The following is a 21,126-nucleotide window of genomic DNA, read 5'->3' on the forward strand; positions in this document are numbered from 1 at the left end:
GCACACCATAGCATCACGAGAAGTGACCAGATTGCCTTTGCACCTGAAGATGGCACCACAAGAAGTGACATCCCATGACATTTGACTGCAACTACACTACAAGGAGTGCCACTGCACAACCTTCAAGCCTCGTGAAATTGTAGGAGGCAGATACGAACAATCCTGCAATAAGTGTAAAGCTAAGATCAACAACTTCAACATCTCAAGAAGATAAAAGACAATAATTGGAGTCAAAGCAGTAAGAAAAGAGGCTGCTACTCGCAACCTCTGCCAAAGAATGTTTTGCACTTAATTCCTCCGGGGTCCTCTTTGAGGCGGCTCCATCACTTAACCTCCAGTAACTCTGCCCCTCTGAGTGCTAGGGATTCACTCAAGCAAGAGCTCTCTTAAAAGCAGACAGTCGTTATCGCATCAGTGCCCCCACAAAATGGGAGGGTGACCCCCAACTGCAATGGACGATGGAGATGGGCAGTGGGGCATCGTCTGTATGCAAGATGTAGGGGGGAATGACATGTAGCTTGATTGGTGGCTATAGAGTGAAAAGTAGTTTTAAAGTGACACTATAAACCTACTAGTCACAGTGGTGAAAACTCAGAGAAACCTGTCTTTTAAATGCCTTGAAGGGAGCCACCCGGGGCACATCCAGGATAACCCCTGCCCCCACACATAGGAGTGACATGTAAAGAATGTAGCTCCAAGGAGCAGAAGAATACCTCTTTACAGGGAACACGCCACTGGAACATGAGGTGCTGTACATAGAAGGGTGTCATCTGAGGGCTCCAGGTCATCGAAACCAGGGTCATCGAAACCAGGATACAACAGTACCATACTAGACTGCTCACGGTACATTTGGGTTCTACCTATTTACATTGCACATATTTGCAAAGCGAGGCCCAGGAGATTAAGTGAGTTGCTCAGAATCACATAATTCTTTCAAGTGCCCAAGCCGCAATGAGATCGGGTATCTTCAGTTTTCAATCTAGGATGCTAGGAATTGTATAATATACCCTAGGGAGATTTGTGGAAGCCCAAAGATGTCATGTCTTAATCTCCCTAGTTACAAATTATATACAACCCTTAATTTAAAATCAAAGAGGTTTTTTCAAGAACATACTACTTAACTAGCTCAGACTGTACTTGGTAGAAGGCAGAGCCGCAGTCTAAACTGACAGCATAACACATTGATACAATGAGACTATGACGTTATTAACCCGTTCCACGGGTTATACTGCGGGTAACGTCCCGGCAGTTTGGGTTAAAGGCCTGAGCAAAGCAAAGTCCCTTTCATTGAAGGACAATATTGTGCAAAGATGGTCGCCATGTTTGAGGAAGGCAGGGTTCCTTAAGGAGCTCCTCTTCTCTTTCCATGATGGCCAAATGGAGCAAGGAGAGAAGCTTCAGGAGTTGCGGCAGCAACCGCCGCTGCAGCAAACAGGTAAGTGGGAATAGGGGTTGGGGGGCAAAATGACTGCAGTGGCGACAGTGGGGGAAGATGGCGGGCTGAGGAGCCAGCGATCAGGCGGCTTGGAATGCAGGCTAGATCGAGATCAGCCCACATTTCTAGCCTCCTGATTTGCCGCCTCCAACCCGCATGGTGCTAATTGAGCAATTTGTTCTTTTAAGAAAAAGGCAAATATAGGTTTAGAGTAATAAGTGCAGGTGCAGCTTACTTCTGCCTTCTGGTCAAGTATAGCATTTAGGAATACCATTCCAGAAACATTCTAGACTGTTATTAGTCTCAAAATATTTGCCACAACTTATCCAAAGCAGAGGGAAACAATAAAACAAGTAGGCAAGCACAGTTGAAGCTTCAACTAGTCTCACGTAAGGTCAAGAACCTACCTCCAAAACACCATGGGCCTGATTTACAAAACATTTCTTAATGGGAAAATCTCACTGAAAAACACTTAGGGCCCGATGTATGGAAAACTGTGCATTTATCCCGCAAAGGCCATGCACCGAGAACAACACTGCGCAAGCCTGCGCGCAGAATATATTCTGCGCGCTCTGTGTATTCTTGGAATTGTTTGCGCAAAGTAACCGTAAACGCAAGCCGCGGCCGGATTGCTCCCAGCACGCCCCACACAAAGCAAAAATAGCCAGAACAGCTACCTTTGCGTGCTCCTCCACGTGTGAAAACATGTAACATTCAAACAGTGCATGGGGTCCCCCACAAGCAGGTCTGCATATTGGGGACCCTGCCCGGTTCCCCCGTAATTGTTACTTGCACCCTGACAACAGGCATATGATTTATTGGAACTTGGGTAAAACTCGGAAAATCTGCGTGCGAACCACGTAAACCATTCCTGCACCCTGCTTCACTGCGTATGCGCACCCCTAAGTCAGATCGGAACCATGGCTGCATACACACACCCCTAAATCCAATGACCGATCTTACCTCTGCGCCACGAATCCTATGCGCAAGTGTCTGTGCGCCTGTCTTTGGGTGGCGGATAGTATGAGGGCTTTGTGTGGCCATTTCCCCGCCTAGAGGTTCAGCGCTCGGATCCATGAATACGTATAGTGGGTGTACGATGGATTGCCTGCGGGCCGTCCCTCGTAACGCCCGCATTTTGCATTGTTCTTCCTCATTTTCTGTTCCGCCCCCTACCCTGCCCTCTGCGCAAGACACGCCCATGCTCTGTGTGGTGTTTTGCGCAAGGCACTCCGCCTCTCGCAGTGACATGCCGAGCCTGAGTGAAGTCCCTGCATAGTACAAAAAAGTGCAGCTCAGTCGATCCCATGAAATGACAAACAGGATTTGCCACACAGTTTGGCACGCAATTTTCCACACAGATAATTCCATAAATCGGGCCCTTAGTGTATCAGGCCCCTTTTCTCTTACCTGCAAGACTAATGGGGGCATATGTGATCTGAATGTCAGAGATTGGACCCAGCAAGGATGCAACTTGTTTAGGGTTGCATGTATTCTCGCGCAGAGTGGACGTGGTCTAGCAGTTTACGCTGGACTGCTCCTATCAGGAGCATGGGCAAGGCTGACTTACATGTGATTAATGCTCTTCTGTCATGGAGCAGATGGGCTAAAACACGATCAATTGAAAGCTGACTATAATCTTTTTTTGTATATTTAAGCACCCATTTCCACGTCCTGTTTTCCTCTTCTGAATTACATAGCAAATTATATAGCACATCCCCACAGTCTCCAGTATATTCAAACAATAACATCCATATACCGATGGAGGGGTTTACTAAAAAACAACTAGCATAGCAGAGCATACACAAGCAGGAGGGCACTCACCAGAACTGAAACCCCCGACGAAAGCCCCTCTTACAGCACCACAAACACTCCATGAATTTCAGGAAAGCCTATCACAAGTTGTACATCAGCAGGACCCAGGCTTACCTGTGTGTTCTGACTTCACTACAACATTTAACGACTGGAGCATCTGACTTCCACACTGACCTACGAAAGGGACAGAAAAATGGGTTACAGCTGTTTTTTGTGCATTCAACCAAAATGCTGGAGCAGAGTACTGTTTCTTAAATCTGTCTATTAGGGCTCCCAAGGTGTGCAGCTTTTTTAAAATCACATTGTAGCCATAAAAAGCAGGTAGAGAGGAAATATACTTGTATCTTTTTTTGTCTGTATCCCTATTTTTGTAGCTGTATTACAAATTAGAAGACTTCTTTTCATAGATATTTAAAAATGATAATTGCATCCAAATTTATTTATTTAAAATGACACAATAATTTGTTTCGAAGACAGTTCAACATCATTGGATGTGAGGAAATACGATACTATGCAACACCAAAATTGGTGATAATCGATTTATTGTATTCTTCATTATGCATACATTTATATATATTATAGTGTGGCGGTATCGACACTGCAGGTTACGTGGCACTTTACATAGGATAGGACAATGAGATCTTTTCAACTCTTCCTTCTCAGCCCATCCCATTTTATCTTTCCCAGCCCACTGCTAACAGAACAAATTAAAGAGACGGAGACAGAACAGAAACACATGTGTCAGCTACGAATTAACTTCACTTCAGCTGAATAATCTCTTGGTAGAGGAACAGTAGAGCAATGTGGCAATTGGATTGCAGATTCTGAATACCGCATCTAAGTATGGATGCTGCATGTGCATCAAAGGGTGCGGATTCCGGTTAGAAAAGCCACAAAGCCATGACCGAGGGAGAGGATCCACTGACAGTGACGGCATGTTTGAGGTAACTGGGGCATGTCCGAAGCACACTCTCTTGATCTCATTCTGGTCCAGAATATCCAAGGGACTTGGAGAAAAAAATTGCCAAACGATTTTTTTTAATATTGCCTATCTATTTTTGAAATAACATTTTTTGGGCGAACCATCCCTTTAAGTAACCTCAAATTTAGGCAAATCAAACATGGGGGAATCATCTCAGGACAGAGTGCCTCTGCCTCTAAAGCACCGTTACGCCCATGACGGCAATACCAAACCTCAAGTCCTCAAAGGAGAAGTTGAATATGTCTGCATTCGGGGAGCCCTTCCACCCACCTCCCTTAAGGTTTGAGATCACCCATTCTGGCTTTGCTGTCCTCTGTCTGTTGCCTCTTATCCGCCTCCATTGGCACCATGGACCTACATAAGACATATGTACAATCTGATCACAAGGTGACATGCAACCTCTTTACAACATACCTAAATACATAAATGACTGTACGACCAACTTTATTAACTAGGACTTCTGATGATAGGTCACTTTCTTTAAAAAGTTCCACATCTGTACACCTGTATGAAAGGTGGACTTTTCTGTATCTTCCAATAAGCTCTTTACAAACACCTATAAATAGAAATTGACGTACAACCATCTTGATTAACTAGGACTTCCTGTATGAGGTCACTTTCTCTTGCAAGTTCCACATCTGTCCCACTATAAGAAGGGTGGGCTTTCCTGTAGCTTCCAAGTCTCCGCTTTGCCAGAGGACACCTTCCCCCTGAAATTGCATTTCCTGTGATGAGACCATATGATGTGCATTGTGACATCTTCCAGGACTCTCAATTTGCAATGGAGTTGGTTCCATAGTTTTGATATCATATTGTTGGGAGACGTGTGTTGACACATCCTGTCTAACAAGATTTCTGAATGTTAAATTGGTTGACCCTTCCACCTATTTTTCAAACATGTTTGGCATCCGTCTAGTGCCAATGGATACTGCATTGGCTTGGTCTAGCTTCATGTTTGGTAGAAGGCCAATAACGTCTGCACTTCATTGGTCTATATATAGGGCATTTGTAATGCTGCCTTTAAAAATAAGTTCTGGAAGGAACTGACCATTAACTCCATAAGCCACAATTCCTTCCTCAAGTTTCTCAGATTTGATACTCCCCCAATTAATACTATAGTGGTTTCACAGCACCGAGGACTGTCTGAGGTGTGGCATATTGTGCCCCTATCTGGGTTATCCTGACCTAGGTGGAGGAATAGGGGGTCAGGAAAAGAGGTATGAAAAGGAGGGTGCAGCTGCAGCAAAACATACCAGGAATATAAAGATGAGGGGGAAATTAAAAAGGGGACTTGTTTTATCACAGCCTCCATGCGTGTCGATTCAACTACTGTGGACCTTCCATCAGGATTGTAGAACATGAAAAGGTATATTCTAATGTGAAGGATGCTAAAGGGACTGTATACAAGTGGCAATTTTGAAAGAGCAATGGGTAAGTTATACCAAGGAATGTTTGGCTCGGTTTACCCTAAAATTCCCATGAGACAATCTCTGGAATTATAATTCTGCAACTGTCAAACACAGAGGCTAAGAGTGGCCAAGAAAAGAATAGACTCTTCAAGATGGATGCAGATGCTATGACAAAGAGTAGCCCAGTAAAGGATAGAGTATGCACAGTAGATGCAGGTAGTTTGACAGAGTCACATTGCTCTAGGACCACAGCCTATAGGAAGAGAACATGCAGGCTAATGACTTTCACTAGAGTATCCCCACTGCCCAGATACCCGAAGCAAGTCAGTGGATCATCATACCAACCGATCTAGGAAGAACCCAGTCCATAGCTGCCACCTACACCCGAACCTTTGGGTTGACACAGACCGGCCATACAAAAATGGGCTGAGTACAGAGCACTACATTTTGATACAAATGCCCCTCTCTGATGGACATGGAAATTCTTCAGACTTTAGATCAACAATCGCTAAGCTTGCACATGGAGAGGCCAGATGACCTAGGAATGAAGAAGTCTGTTTAGCTGAATAGAATGTGGAATGTAGGCAAGGGAGCCTGGAGAATGGAACGTGGGAGGTAGGGCTGGGGACAGCTGTAAGGCAGTTAATATGAGACATTAAAAGAAGTAAGACCTAATCCATGTCTCAGCGTCATCATTAATGTTATGGAAGATATGCATGAAATTAGGGTCACAACAAAGCCTGCCCCAGGCCATTCCTCCAGCAGTGAATCCAAAGCTCATTCTGTCCTTAGTAATGGATTTTTGTAGGGGAAGGAAGACCCCAGCAAAGGCAGGTAGGAAGAGAGCAAAGGGGAACCGAGGCTGCATTAGAAATAACATAAATTTACCATTTTGCCCTTGGCCTTACTCTTAATTTGACTGCAGGGAATGACTTCTGGTCCAGATATTCCCACTCCTCTGGTCCATGGGGTCTGCCTACAAGGCTACAGGAAGAGAGAGCCTCACAGACTCCCCCTAGAGTCTGTCCTGAGTACTGTATCATAAACTGGATAACAATGCAAAAGAGCTAATTCGGCCAACATGTATTTCACAATAAAACAGGCTCTCCATATATTGACTTCATGGTGTGTTTCTCCAAGGCCTAATAATACAGTTGAATAAATTAAAGAGGAGTGCGGAAACCTCTCTACTTGGGACGAACATGGTTCAAATAACCTGTTCTACTGAGCCTCTTCCACTCAGCAGGTTTTACAACCACGTTTTAGCTCACTGCAACCCTCACAGAGAAAAAATAACTATTTGCATATCACTCTGGTCCCACCCACAAAAGCAGCCCAGCACTGAAATGTTAGGCATTTCTCCTCTAAACAAGAGTACTATAATCAGCAACCCCAGACACCCCTTGCTCAATGTGCTTAGAGAGGCACCGCTTCACTTCACTGATGAGGTCCAACAAGGTTGAAACATGTGCATGGGCTTGCTGATGGTACTCTTGTTCAGAGGAGAATTGCCTAGCCTTTTGTTGCTGGACTGCTTAGGTGGGTGGGACCAGACTGAGTTGCAAATGGCTATTTATCCACTGTGAATGGTACAGTGAGCTAAACTCTGGTTGTAGACCCTCCCAAGTGGGAAACTACCCATAGAACAGGTTATTTGACAGTGTTCGTTCTCGGTAGAGGCCAGACATTGTTGTATTACATTTGAATACTTAGTGAACAATTGACACAACAAAGTTCTTGAGTCCTGTTCTCAAATAGCTTGAGTTTGGTCAGAGGAACAGAGCTTCCAACAAAATATTAGACTCATTTAGAGCCTCAAATCAAGCTGAGGTCACTCATCTGAATTTCAACCATTGATACATTTTAAAAGGATGCATAACAGTCTGAACAAACTGGGATTTGGGTGGTTATGGCTGAGGCAACTAGTGGCATATCTACCACATTTCAGTGTTAACATCTAGCGCCTAACAAATGGCCAATGCATAAAATAAATAAATAAATAAATACACATTTAGGTTTCCTCTATCCAGTAATGGGAGAAAACAGTTGTTTGTGGACCACCTGTCAAATGGTTACACCTACTGCTTTTGCCTCAGTGGTGGTGGTATTTTGATGAAAGTTCTTTTTCTCTGGCACAACTGAGGATATTTAGAAACAAGACTCAAAAACCTTGTTGTACTCATTGTTTACTATGTATTGCAACTCATTATTAGGCCCCAAAGAAGTGAACTCTCAAGGCAACATTCTGGCGACATGTTATGGTGTAAAACATGTGCCTGCCGTACTATTTCTTTTGCAATGTTATTTAAGTAATTAAGTAATTTGCTGCTCTCGTTTTTTTTAAATGCTATGTAGTGACTTACTGATTTTGAGTATTGGTGCCAAGAGATTCAATGTATCCCTTGGCAATGGAAAATTGTTTGATTTCTTCGTTTCTATCTTATTTCTACTGTATGAAAGTACCTGATAGGTATTATCTAAAAATCAGAAGCATAATATATAATTTTTCATGACACATATTTAGATTTGGGGTTATCTTATTGACAGACACACTTTCAGGAAAAGGGATTTTTGTGTGCAGTTGTATCATACGATTATATGTAATCACACATCTAGTATTGTTAGGTGAGTAGCACCATGAACCTTGATTTGTCACCTGATCAGAGATTCCAGCCAAATGGAAACCCCGAAGATGAGCTTGGAGGTTTTACAGAAACACGCCTTGATACAGCAGTGCTTCAGACGAATCATCTCGGAAAGCGCCAGCAGCCAAAAAGGACTTGCCACACTACAAAATGCCCGCCTACATTTAGAACATCCAGACTTTGAAGTCACATCCCGCCTCATGGGGAAAACAGACACATCTGAGCATTCTGTAGTTCCATTTCTCTCGCGGCTTGGTCACTCAGAAGGCTTCATCCCCTCTGCCACATAGGTGTCACAACTTTCTTTGTTAAACCCCCACTTCAAATCAGGGGAGGGGTATACATTGGAAGGGAATCAAAGCAAAAGACTGGGAGCTAGCAGCGGGATTGTGTGAGAGTCGGGAAAGGAAGCAGAGTTTGGCTAGAGGGGTCAAGGATAGTTGTGAATGGAGGAAGGAAGTACACTGTGACGAGGAGGGAGGAGGAAAGTATGGATGGGGAAGCACAAGAGTGTGACGTGCTGCTGACGAGGAGGCCGGAAGCACAGAGGAGAGAGCTGTTGCCAGAAGATAGGAGGAAACTAAGAAGTGGGAGGAAGGCATGAGTGCATGCCATGCTGACAGAAAGAGGAAACATGCAACTAGGGGCAAGTTTAGGAAGAAGAAGAAAAAATAAGAGGAATTGTCAAAGAAGAAGAAGGGATTGAGCCTCAAGAGAAGGAGAATGTACATCAGGCAGAGTACAGCGACAATCAGGATGAGGAAGGAACCAATCAGTGGAAGGTGAAGGAAAAGATAGGTAGTGGCCAGATGAAGGAAGCAAAAAGTAGTGGGTGGAAATGTGAATGAGTAAGTGAGCAAACCCCGGAAGGACTTAAAAGTGTGACGTGAAGTAGCAAGGCTGGGAGTTCTCTAGGACATCTAGTGGCCTCTGTGGTCTCCATTTGGCTAGGGATGGAAGGAGTGTATTACATTCTACAAACTCTAAAGCAAACCTAAACTTGAGAAAGGTTCCACCACTGTGAGGTTTGCACATTGAGAAAGTAAGACCGAGTGTGAGAGGAAAGAGGAAGAAGGATGGAGGCTGCAACTCCCTGACGGACCTCCACTATGAAGAACGTGGACATTTGGAGAACTGACACAGGTACCTGGGGAGAAAAACCTAGACAAGGCCGGTCAGCATTCCTGCCCATGAGGCCAGATGTTGATCTCAGGACAAGGCGAGGACAACATAGCATCCGCCCCAAGACAGGATGTACGCATATCTACAAGAGGAGACACGTGTGAGGACAAGAAGGAGATGAGTGCGGGCACAAGAGAATTAATGGAATACTAAGGCATGAAGCTATAGTGAGTCACACCCAAAAGTATCAGTCCAGGATGGCTGAATGTGGAGAATGACCATGACTTCCGAAAGAACCGCAGAAAATGTAATCACAGGTGGGGCTGGACACAAAGCACAGATCCCAGCATGTACCCCCACAGTCTAACAGTCCAGATGGAGCTTAGATGCCGGCTTAGTTCCCGGTAAGGAATATCTGGCAAGGTTGACACAGGTCGAGTCTCAAGAGCGAGGAGGGTCTTCAAGAGATAAAAAGAAACCAGAATGCGAGAAGGAGTCTTTTTGGCAGAAAGCTACAGGCGTTCTGTTCTTTTTGGTTACGTTAGAATAGACATAAGGATGTGGGACTTTGACCACATTATAATAAAGAATAGACATTTGGAGACCATATTAGCAGACCATTTCTGGACACTTTCATGCAGAGCTGGGTTCCATTTGAAATATTACATTCCCATAAGCCTTTGTCCAATCCATATTTGCATTGTTCTTAAAACAAATACATTGGAAACCACACACACACAGTGGGCCTCATTACACGGTAGGCGGTGAACCATGGCGCAATTAGCGCCATGGTTCATGCCGGTAAAATACCGGCACTGCCTTGGTGGAAAGGGGAATTACCGCCCCATTCTAAGGTTGGAGGGGCGGTAATTTCCCCTTCCACCATTGCCCTTCCGCATTCCCATTTTTGCGCCATAGGGCTCTATGGGAATGGGGAAGGCGCTAATTACGGCACCGCAAATTGCGGTACCGTAATTAGCTCCCTGGGTCCCTTTGCGGATTGGTTTTTAACGCCTGCAAAAAGCAGGCGTTAAAATACCCAACCCGCAAAGGGACCTCGTAGTAAGGCGGTAAGGATTTACCGGTACAAGTAAAATTCCGTTACCGGTAAACCCTTTCCGCCTACAGTGTATTGAGGCCCCGTGTCTGTGAATCTGTTGATCTCTTTGGTCTTGTGACAATAGATAACACCAGGAAGGGAAGGTCTGGTCTTTGCCAAATGAATGAAATTCCAGTACATGGTGAAAGTCTGCCACTCTCTGGTGTGAGAAATACTAGTGATTATATTGAGCAAGACATTAAGGGGCTCATTTTCAAGTTCCCCATAATTTGGCAGTGGTAGCTGTTACATGTACTCATACACGTAATCAGCTCTCCAAACCACATTTTGGTCATTTGTATGGCAGAGTGCAAATGTGCAAGGCAAAAGACCATGCAAATGAAGTAAACCGTGCTTGGAAGGTATGTTTTACAATGGATCCCTATGGAGTCCGCCGGCCTTATGCTGAAGCCGGCAGGCTCCATAAGGATCCGCAGCATTTGGACCGGCATGAAAATGCATGCTGGCACAAATCCTGAGGCATTTGTATGGCGGAGAGGAAGGAAAGCGGTGGCAACACATGTTGTGTTATGCCCCTTGTCTTCGCCATACAAATGGACAAACATTAGCTGTGATGTGGATGTATGTTGCAGAATTCTTACTCAAGGTTTTTACGCCATGCATTTACGTTACTGCTCTGATAAAAATGAGCCCATAAGTGACTTTCTACTGCTGACATTAAGCCAAAGAATCAAAGAACCAGTGTCGCTGGTGAGGCTGCTATAGGGTGTATTTTTGTGTGAAATGTTCTAGTGATCTGAATATGTTTTTAGTTCAGGAGTGGTCAGGCTTTCTGGCCTTCCTGTTGCAAAGGGGGGTCATTGGTAGCTTGGCTATGTTCGAAGAATGCACAAGGAAACAGGAACGCAAATCCTCTTGCATTTATTTCCTAGGCCATAAGCAGCCAGTTCCTAGAAATAGTAAAGCTGCTAGGAACTAGGGTAACTCTTAAATGTGGGTGGATTCTGAACCGTGGCTCCTGTGGGATGCTGCTTGTACGTTCTTGAGGCCTTCTTAAGAAGCTTTATGGGGATGGTAATAGGTTGTAAGAGTCTCCCTTCTGCTTAGCCTGAGTGTGGGCTATTCAGGAAGTTAATCTGCGTAATCCAGTTTGTCTACCCTTCTTAACCTGCCCGTAGTTACCTTGACCTGTTAAAAGAGGGCATCAGATCAATCAGGTTCAGCAGTGGTGTAGAGTCTTCTTACATGTGCAGGGCTACTATGGTCGCTTTGGTCCTTTTCATGAAACGAGTGCTGCTTGCATGTATTATTTATTTGTTTGGGTGTTATGGAGTGCTACATGTCACCTTCCAGTTACTTCAAAGCACTTTTGTTGACCTTTTTCAAATCAACATGACATTAATTTGAAATGACGTAACACATGACATAATACAATATGACGTAACAGGACGTCTCGTAACAGAATAGTACTACAGAACTGACATTATCCTTAAAAATGGGTGAGGGAATAAATAAACAAACAAGTAAAACTGAAGATGAACAAAACTCCTTTCAAAAGGTGTATGGGAGGACATCCCCATAAAAGCAAAAATAAGGTCGTAACAGAAGAGCATTGCAAAACATGTCAGAGCAGCTTAACATGCTATAGCGCAGTGTAGAATAACGCAGCACATCATTTCAAAGTGGAGCAGCGCTTAACAATTATAGCAAAGCACAAACACATGGTAACAACATAGAATGATGTAGCATACCCAGCAAATAGTAATGTAACCCAGAAAAAAGTCACTGCAAATTTAGCATGTCCCAAACATGTTTCTGTGTTTGCTGGGAGGAAGAGGCATGTGGAATGACCGATAAACCCAGCATAACCTGGGGGTGTATAACAAGGCTGGAGAGCCGAAGAACCAGTGACAAACACACACACCTGCTCCGGACTCACCTCTTCCAGATTTGGGTCCGAATTCATGACATTTTTTGCCCGGTGCAAAGTCACTTTGCATTGCCAACAAACACCCTGATTCACATAGTGGTGCAAAGTGTATTTTTGCAGCGCAAAGTCACCATGCTAAATGTGCCTAATCCACGGTGCAAAGAGTATGTTTGCAGTGCTAAGTGACTTGGCACTGCAAAAATACACTTTGCACTGCTCTGTGAATCAGGGTGTTTGTTGGCAGTGCAAAGTCACTTTGCACCATGCTAAAAACTCCATGAATCAGGCCCTTGGGATCTGCTCCTCTGCAGTATGGTGAGCAAAATGAGAGTTTCGTGCTGTCTTCCTCCCTTTTCCACACTCTACCACCATCACCACTTGTATGCCCTAGTGGTTAGTTTCAGGGTAAGGTAATGAGGACAGAAAGTGCTCATGACCTTTTCCTTTTAATTTCCGCGAGCCATTTCTCTGTAATTGCAGAGGCCGACTGTCCACCATTGTGGGCTATGACTTTGCAGGGAAAGCATTCCCTGGTGCGTATTTAAGCGGCTGACAACTTCCACAACCTGCACTCCAGGACACTTTGAAAACTGATCAACTAATACCAGGATAAATGTAGGCCTTATCCCAATAACGTGGAAAACGCAATATATCCAGCTTGCCCTCCCTCTACCACAGCGGTTGGTACTGCCGACACTAACCTGGCTTTACAAATGTTGTTACTCATTTACTGCAATCACGTATACTACTTTCTTATCGTATGCCCGATCCATCCTGGCTCCAGTAATCCTCATCTAGTAAACATGCATGTTTTTTAAGATATGTGCTAACCGCAGCCACGCTGGTGCATGCTACTTCGTCAACCCAGCATGCAACTATCACTAACCATCTGTATGCCACACAGACATGCCACACCAAGCCATTCCACTATTTGGAATTCATTGATCATTATTGGCTTGCGTGGAAAGTTGACGCAGCTGGTAAAGCGAGGACACCTAGCAAGCGCTCACGGCCATAACCAACCATATCAGCCCTGCAGCAGCCGGTAACGCTTCGAGCACCCTAATATCATGACGGTTCTATGTCATTTCATCGATGGGTGAAATTTCGATTGTTTTTTTCTCAGTATTTTTTATTGAAAAAACTCATCGAAATGGGTTTTTTTATTTCAGGGGAGAGGGGCTCCATCCCAAGCCCCCATTGCCAATTGTTTTTTTTTTACCTATTCCCGACCACCCCACCCTTATATATAATTTTCCAACCCCCACCCCTATATATTTCGATTCGTTTTTTCAGTAAAATGTACTCTGAAAAAAAACCATCGATATTTCACCCATCGATGAAAGAACGCTATACCATCATGAGATGGGTGCCAATTATGTTTTTTTTTCAAGTTTCCTTTCATGAGGGGGGGATAGATCAGGGCCAACGTGATTGTCTTAGAAGCAAGACAACAAAGCGCAACACAGGTTCAATTCCCGATCCCTCACTTAGAAACCAATCTCTGGTATTACGCGCGTTATAAAAGAACAATTATAATTATAATGAAGGGACACTCGTCTGAACATCCTTTCGTGAAAAGAAATTAATGCCAATAGCTGATAGCTTCCATTGAACAAGAGAACGATTTCAGAAATCAGACCCTTTCCTCTTTCTTTGGAAGTCAGGGACAATCGAGGCTGCCAGCTCGGTAAGGACACGGGTAGGTGCAATGGTGGAGGAAGGCAGGGGAATGTGGAAGAGAAGCAGTGCTACAGTGTAGGTGTGAGAAAGCAGCAAGGGGTGGCAGGTGTTAGTGGCAGAGAGGGTGTATTTTGCACCTGCCTTTGCACCTGCCTTCAGTCCCTCAGAACACGGGCAATAATGGCCAGAAACAGCCCGCAATACTCCTTGACTCCACCCTACGTGCTGGGTGCTAAATCAGCGTTTACCATGACATTATCTTTAGGATCACAATCTCACACCCTATAACAGAGAAATTATAAGTCCCACTATCACAGAAGCAGTCTCTAAAATCAAGAATCATATAAATTTGAAAAATGCAGTCTTTCAAAGGGTTCATTGATATCCCGGGCGAAATTGTGATCTGGCTGGATGACCGAGGACTTTCTTGACTTGATTTGAGTCGCTGCTTGGGCAGCCAAAGGGAAAGGAGGAAGAGCTATGAAAGAGGAAGTTCTAAGGCATGGGACTGCAATGCTTGGGTCTCCAGATGTTTTGGACTAAAATTCCCATCACTCATATGCAGAACAGTCAATGGTAAGGGATCATGAAAGTCATAGTTCAAAATATCTGGTGAGCCACAGATTTCAGATTTCAGACCTTTGCTCTACGGGGTTGGACAAAGCCTGGGATTATCACTTTGCCTTCGATCTGTTCAATTTCTGCTCTGTTCTGCTTAAATCCCTTGGGGCACTTGGTGAACTCTTCAATCTAAAAATGTGAGAGCAGAATGGGCTATTTCAGCTAACTAGCACACATGCTCAGTGCAGAAATGGAAAGAAAGTCTTGGTCTTGTAATCGTTTTATGAGTATAAACTAATGGGTGAAACACAGACTACCCCTGTCTCCTGTTTTTTCGCAAACGTATTTAAGTACCACACTCTATGGCATGTGAGTCATCATGCCATACGCAAATTACTTTGAAAAACACCCCACTCCGAATTCTCATCTCAATATAAACAGAAAATCAATTTTTATCAAACATCATTATTAACATTTTTTTTTACAAAAAGGCATATCTCACAACTTATACTTTAGAAGGTTATCAGTAAGTCATTTCTTCTTTCAACTGTTAGCAGTATTTGTTAAACTGATCATGATCTCTGCAAGATCTTTCGTTTTATCAGTGTAACCACATATACATGGTGAATATTTATGTGCAATTGGGAATCCCCATTGAACAATATATGTTACTGGGGCTGGGTCTTTGGAGAAGGGGTCATCACTGATGTCTCTTGCCTTCTTGCTGATGTCCCTATGCCTTTTTCCACTGTACTCTGCGGCAGATAACCCCAAGCACAACCTCTATGATGGATGAAAGTAAATGAATACACCAGTACATACAGCTGCAGAGATACTATATGTCAGACATATCATATGTATGGGTTGTGGTGCCCTTCTATTTACCATGCCACTTCAGACTCTGGACACTGTTGTAAAGGATCTGCCCGGCGGATCCTGCTGCCTGGGTGAAGTCCTGTAATGTCATGCTGCAAAGTAGTTCACCATGGATGTCGAACTCCTGGAAAGGGATGCAGCTGGCGTCCATCTGGTGGGTGTCCAGGAGGTGTTGCAGCCACTCCCATACCTGGAACTTGGTCCAGTATTGGGGATGAAGTTCGTGCCATTGACTACCACCGAAGAAACTTGAAGAAACTGCAAAAAAGATACAGATGTTTTAGTCTTACTACTTCCAGAAGAGTCATGTTTTTCTTCTATGCAAAATGAGTTCACTCAGACAATATTAAGTCGATATAAAGCAGTAAGACTGCCTAGTGGCGTAATGCACGTGCTTCGGAAACCTATGTGCAACCCGCAGCGTCATCTATATGGACTCCAGAAGGGCCATCATAGCCTTTCACCTTTCTCAGATTGAACAAATAACCATCATTGAGTTGGGCAACATTACCGATCACTTTTTACTTACAGTGTTGGTAAGGGAAGTTAAGGGGGCAAGGTCATATTATCGAAGCACAGTTTGACTGTCTGGATAAAATTGGTAAAATATACAGTGAGTAATTTTGTCTCGTAATTTGGATCATCTTGAAAATGAGATGAAAAGAAAGAATCCCTTTCCATTATGGAGGTCCATCCTAATAGTGGCGGTAAGTGTTTCTGAATGCATAGCTTTAAACCACAATTGTTGCATCACCTCGCAATACTAGTGGAGAGCTATGGGATGCTGACCCATACAACGTGTATCACTACGGGATAAATAAATAGTGTGGAGGGCAAATGCACTTATGCCATAGTGCATAGCTGCGAACATGAGATCATGCTAGGCAAATCAGAACGATGAGTTAGTGGTCAGACATGATGGGTATGAACGTCCCTATGCCGTTTTCTTCAGGACTGTGTAAGAGGAGGAGCTTGGCTTTCGGAATTTAGATGTAGGACCATTCTGCAAGGGTATGTATACTGGCTGATCATATAGGTACTTAGAGGTGTTCATCTCTGTGGCATACGTCTCTCTTTCTGCGTATCCTGTGGAAGAATTTTCATTAACCTGCAACAATGGATTATTGATAAAAGTCCACTTTGTTTGTATGAAATATCTGACATAAGCAGTCCTGATCTGGTATTTTTTAAATCGCACTAGGTTGTGGTTGCACAGTTCATCTTCTAATAATTGGGTAGCGTAGACTGGTCTAAGGCATCAATATAAAAGAAAATGATAGTAAAATTGAAGGATAGGCAAGTATTAAAACAGAAAACAGAAAATAACAGAAGTAAAATGTTAAACTTGATCAAATAGAAATATATGAAAACAGATTAAACATTAAAGTAGATGGAAATACATTGAAATAGAAGCTAGAACACGTTTAAATGAGTAGACAACTATTACATGGGAGATAAATTCTATTGGAAAATAAAGGTACATATAGATTGGATGGATGGATGCACAGATCTATAGATTATACATATCCTAACTACAAAAATGTTTTTTTTTTAAATAAAACCTGACAGATTCACATTCATACTCCCCTTCACAAAATATCTCTGTTTCACTGTCAACTATAACCTTTCCTTTAATATTTAACTAGATTATGGACTAATACCAAAGGACACACAGACCGCAACTCATAGTACTGTGCTACGTTTAAAAAGGCACCAGGCCAAACGTTGACTACTCACACACTATACAGTGATCAGCTGTTTTTGTGTTAGGTACTTTGCTTTAAATAATAAGATAAAAACAAAAATAAAACTAATACTCTACCTTGAATCAAGCCTTACACCTCCCCTCAGACTTCTGAGCTACCCTTTATGCCTGGGCCCTTGGATGGTGGCAATGGCCTACTCTCAAGCATCCTGGCCATGACCGGCCACTCTGAAAGTCATCCCAGGTCCAAAGAAATTTAACATCTAAATTTACGAGGACTACACATTTAATTAATGATATTCGCTTAATTTTTTCTTTGACACATAACGTATGTACCTTAAATCATGTATGCGTGTGACCATTAAGGGCAAACAATGCTATACCCTATATAATCTAGACAATAGCAACCTGACCAACCACACAAATTGTACAAGCGTTCAGGGTCAGACTGGGCCATAAAGTTGTCCAGGGCACCTATGAAGAAGTGGCCCACAGTTGCAAGTGACTATTATTTTTTTTTGTGACAATGTTTGAATAGTAACCATGGGGAAGTTATTTATTCAGCAACACAGGTCAAAACTACTAGCTGCAGAGTAAATTCACCCATCAAACTGGCTCAAACTGGCTCAAATAGGCCACAAAAATGGCCCATTTTGACCAAATAAACTGGCCCATACCAACATCATGTGTGTTTGGTTTGGCCATTGGCCTATTGCCCTATAGGCCAGTTCGAGCCTGCAAGAATCACATAATCATTTTGTATATTCATTTAAGTATTCCAGAACAACTCAATCTATATATTCTTAGGTACACAAGAGACCTACGTTGACCACCAGTAAAGGATTGAAGTAGGTTAGGTAAGGTAACCTAGCTTAAAGATTATGTGATTAGTCTTGTGTCTGTGAAACACTATATATGAAAATACTGGGTCATTCTTGCTTTGGCTCTCCAATGGTACAGGTACATAGAGGTAGTTGGAAACTGAGCTACACTTTTTTAATTGAAACTCTAGCACTCTGTGTCAGAACTATAATTTTGTAATTAGGTTATCAATTCTTATAGATAATTCAAAGGAATTAATTCCAGTTAACCTAAAATGAATGTGTAAACAAATATGAGAACTAGAACTCCCCAACTGTTATGAAATACATGCTAAAGCAACATTTAGGTATGTACCTCATAATATCTTTGCTTGGTTGTCCTACCTCAATGTCTCATGAGTTTCACTTTAAATAGATTCGCATTATGTGTCAAATGCAGAATTTGAATTGGACATTATCTAAAAAAAGTAATAATTTGTTTCATTCAAGACTCAGCATGTATGCTATTTTGCCACAGAACATATATGTTGAGATTAATGCATTTGAGTATCAAGAAATCTAGTGAGCTATTACCATTACATATGTAACATCATTAATTCAAGGTGAGTGAGTTAACTCTACACAATGAGGATGTGAAGACTTTAAAAATGTAGCAATGTGCAGGTCAGTTACTCTTTAAATATTCATTATATTGACAGGAAGCTAGGTGGATCTGAAGGTCAAAGATCAGTCCGAAACATGTTGAGTTTATACAATTACATCATCGACAATCAACCTAACGTGGTGAATATTGCGTACATTTGAGAAGATGGATATTTGTGAAGTGGGGTCGCACTATGCTCTTAAACGTTTGAATTTGATTTTGTTGGAATTAACTTTTACTATACTTTTGCATGAAACGCAAAAAGTATTGTGAATTTTGGTCTTAAATTGTCTCGGGTATTAATAATGTACTTTGAATAATAATTGTAAAAACATCCAACAGATTCTATAAAGACGAATATAAAATTGTGTAGATTGATATTAAAATAGTAACAATTTATATGGTTGTTTGACCCTATAGAGTGCAACATTTTTATCACCAAGTTTTGGTGAGGCTCATATCGTCTAAATAAATGTAACCACATACTTGTACTCTCAAGGACTGTAAATGGCTGCTTTCCCAGGTTTTCATCATCTGCCAGGCAGCCAGCATCTCCTGTACAACTTTAACAACCAATTCACATCCTACGTTGATGAGAAATTCCTATCTATGGAGATCAATATAATACAAGAGGCGACAACATCTCACAGCTCAAGAAACACAGAAAAGTGAAACCGATAAAACAGACATGCTCCCATCTACACATTCAGACTCTCTACTGACTTGCCAAGGTGCACTTCAAAAAGGAAAGGAAAACTAAAAACACTTTCTCTAAAGCTTATAAACAAACATGAAAATCTACTCTCCCTAGCCAGCTCTAACTTTCTCTACTCCCTCTTCTCCCCTTTGAAATACACCCATTGTATTCCATTGTGTTGCTGTACAGCCCTATATTACTCTCTAATTAATTTTGAGATATAAATGTCAGGTCGGTAGAAAAATAGAAAGATAGATAGATAGATAGATAGATAGATAGATAGATAGATAGATAGATAGATAGATAGATAGAGAAAGAACAATGGAATACATATAACAGACAGACAGACAGACAGACAGACAGACAGACAGACAGACAGACAGACAGACAGACAGATAGATAGATAGATAGATAGATAGATAGATAGATAGATAGATAGATAGATAGATAGATAGACAGACAGATGGAGATTGTTGACTAGTTGATGGATGGAGTTACAGGATGAAAAACAAAGGTTGGCCAGGTATACAGATTGTGTAGATATGACAAAGAGAACTAATGATAAAAATGTAGACAGATACATGTTTAGTTATAATTAATAAAGATCAAAGTAGGGATTTTATTTTTAAATTTATGTTTTGAATCCCAACTGTTTACATAACAAAATATCTAAAAACTAAAGAGATTCTTTCACAATTTAAAAAAACAAAACAAACAGACATTGGACTTAAAAAGATACAGGTAGTTAAAGAATTTGACTATTCTTTTACATTTGTTGCACACTTAAAAATATAAATCCTAAAAGAGGAGAAAAGGAAAAAAAAACAGAATAGAGCAGTCGAAACTCTGCTGCCTTTCCTAGCTTCTCCAATATTTTGTATAGGAAATCGCACAGTGCTAGTATGAGACTCTGTGCTTGTCCACTCATCAGTCTAACCCACAGGGCCTCGCACATGTGTGATGTGTCTAGGTATCTTAAACTTTCTTCCCTGAAGGCATCACAACCCATGACCAAATTTATTGTGGTTTCTTTAAGCTCAGTAGTGCCGCATAACCTGCAGCTTCTATTTTCTGTACCCCCTTTCCAGTTTCCCACTCACTCAAGGATGGGCAATTGGTTTAATCAAAAATTGAGATATTGAAGTCTCCTTCTTGGGCACGGGAATATGAGCAAATATTTCGAGACCTGTTCCCTTTTGTACACCAGTCTTGACTATTTCTTGTAGAAGCTGTTCTTGCTATTTCTTCTGATGTTTTTCCCCAATCATGTTGAAACATTTATCCCTTTACTTTGGCTTGATTAATTGTCAATTCCTCTCTTGATGAGCCAATTTCACTTAATAGTTTGCTCATCTCAGACTTCAGCGTGTTAATTGAAGTACCCCAAGTACATATTTGTATTTCGCCCCATTTTTCATACAGGAAATCCAGAGGAGGATTTAGCAATTTTGCGTAGCTCATTAATTTCCTCCATGTTGCCACAACTCATGCCGTATCACAGCGTTTGGTACTGATATTGCTCGCCTCAAGGTCTCTTTCCAGAGTCTGCCTTGGATTATATTTAACTATTAAATCATTTAGGTTGATGTCCAGCCTGTACAAAATCATTGGCTCCACTTTCATTAGGTAGACCCTAATCAGGGTAGTCAGCGAGAATGCACATAAGTGCACGTAAACAAGCCTCATTTTTGCGAGTAGTGGAACAAATTTATTGGTTAAAATATTTTGTCCCTCCCTCTCGG

At 42.2% G+C, this 21,126-nt stretch overlaps 1 protein-coding gene across 3 annotated transcripts in view; it reads right to left on the reverse strand.

Moving 5' to 3' along the window:
- Positions 1-21,126, reverse strand: part of EHF (ETS homologous factor) — a 204,838-nt gene that overhangs the window by 56,757 nt on the left and 126,955 nt on the right. For all 3 annotated transcript variants that reach the window (XM_069623374.1, XM_069623375.1, XM_069623376.1), the window contains 2 exons: positions 15,528-15,776; positions 3,365-3,424 (listed from right to left, as the gene is read on the reverse strand). In XM_069623374.1, the coding sequence (XP_069479475.1) occupies positions 3,365-3,424; positions 15,528-15,776 (309 nt within the window). The remainder of the gene's footprint in view (positions 1-3,364; positions 3,425-15,527; positions 15,777-21,126) is intronic.

The sequence above is a fragment of the Ambystoma mexicanum genome, chromosome 11, assembly GCF_040938575.1.
Source record: "Ambystoma mexicanum isolate Mex_15411 chromosome 11, UKY_AmexF1_1, whole genome shotgun sequence".
NCBI classification, from domain to species: Eukaryota; Metazoa; Chordata; class Amphibia; order Caudata; family Ambystomatidae; genus Ambystoma; species Ambystoma mexicanum.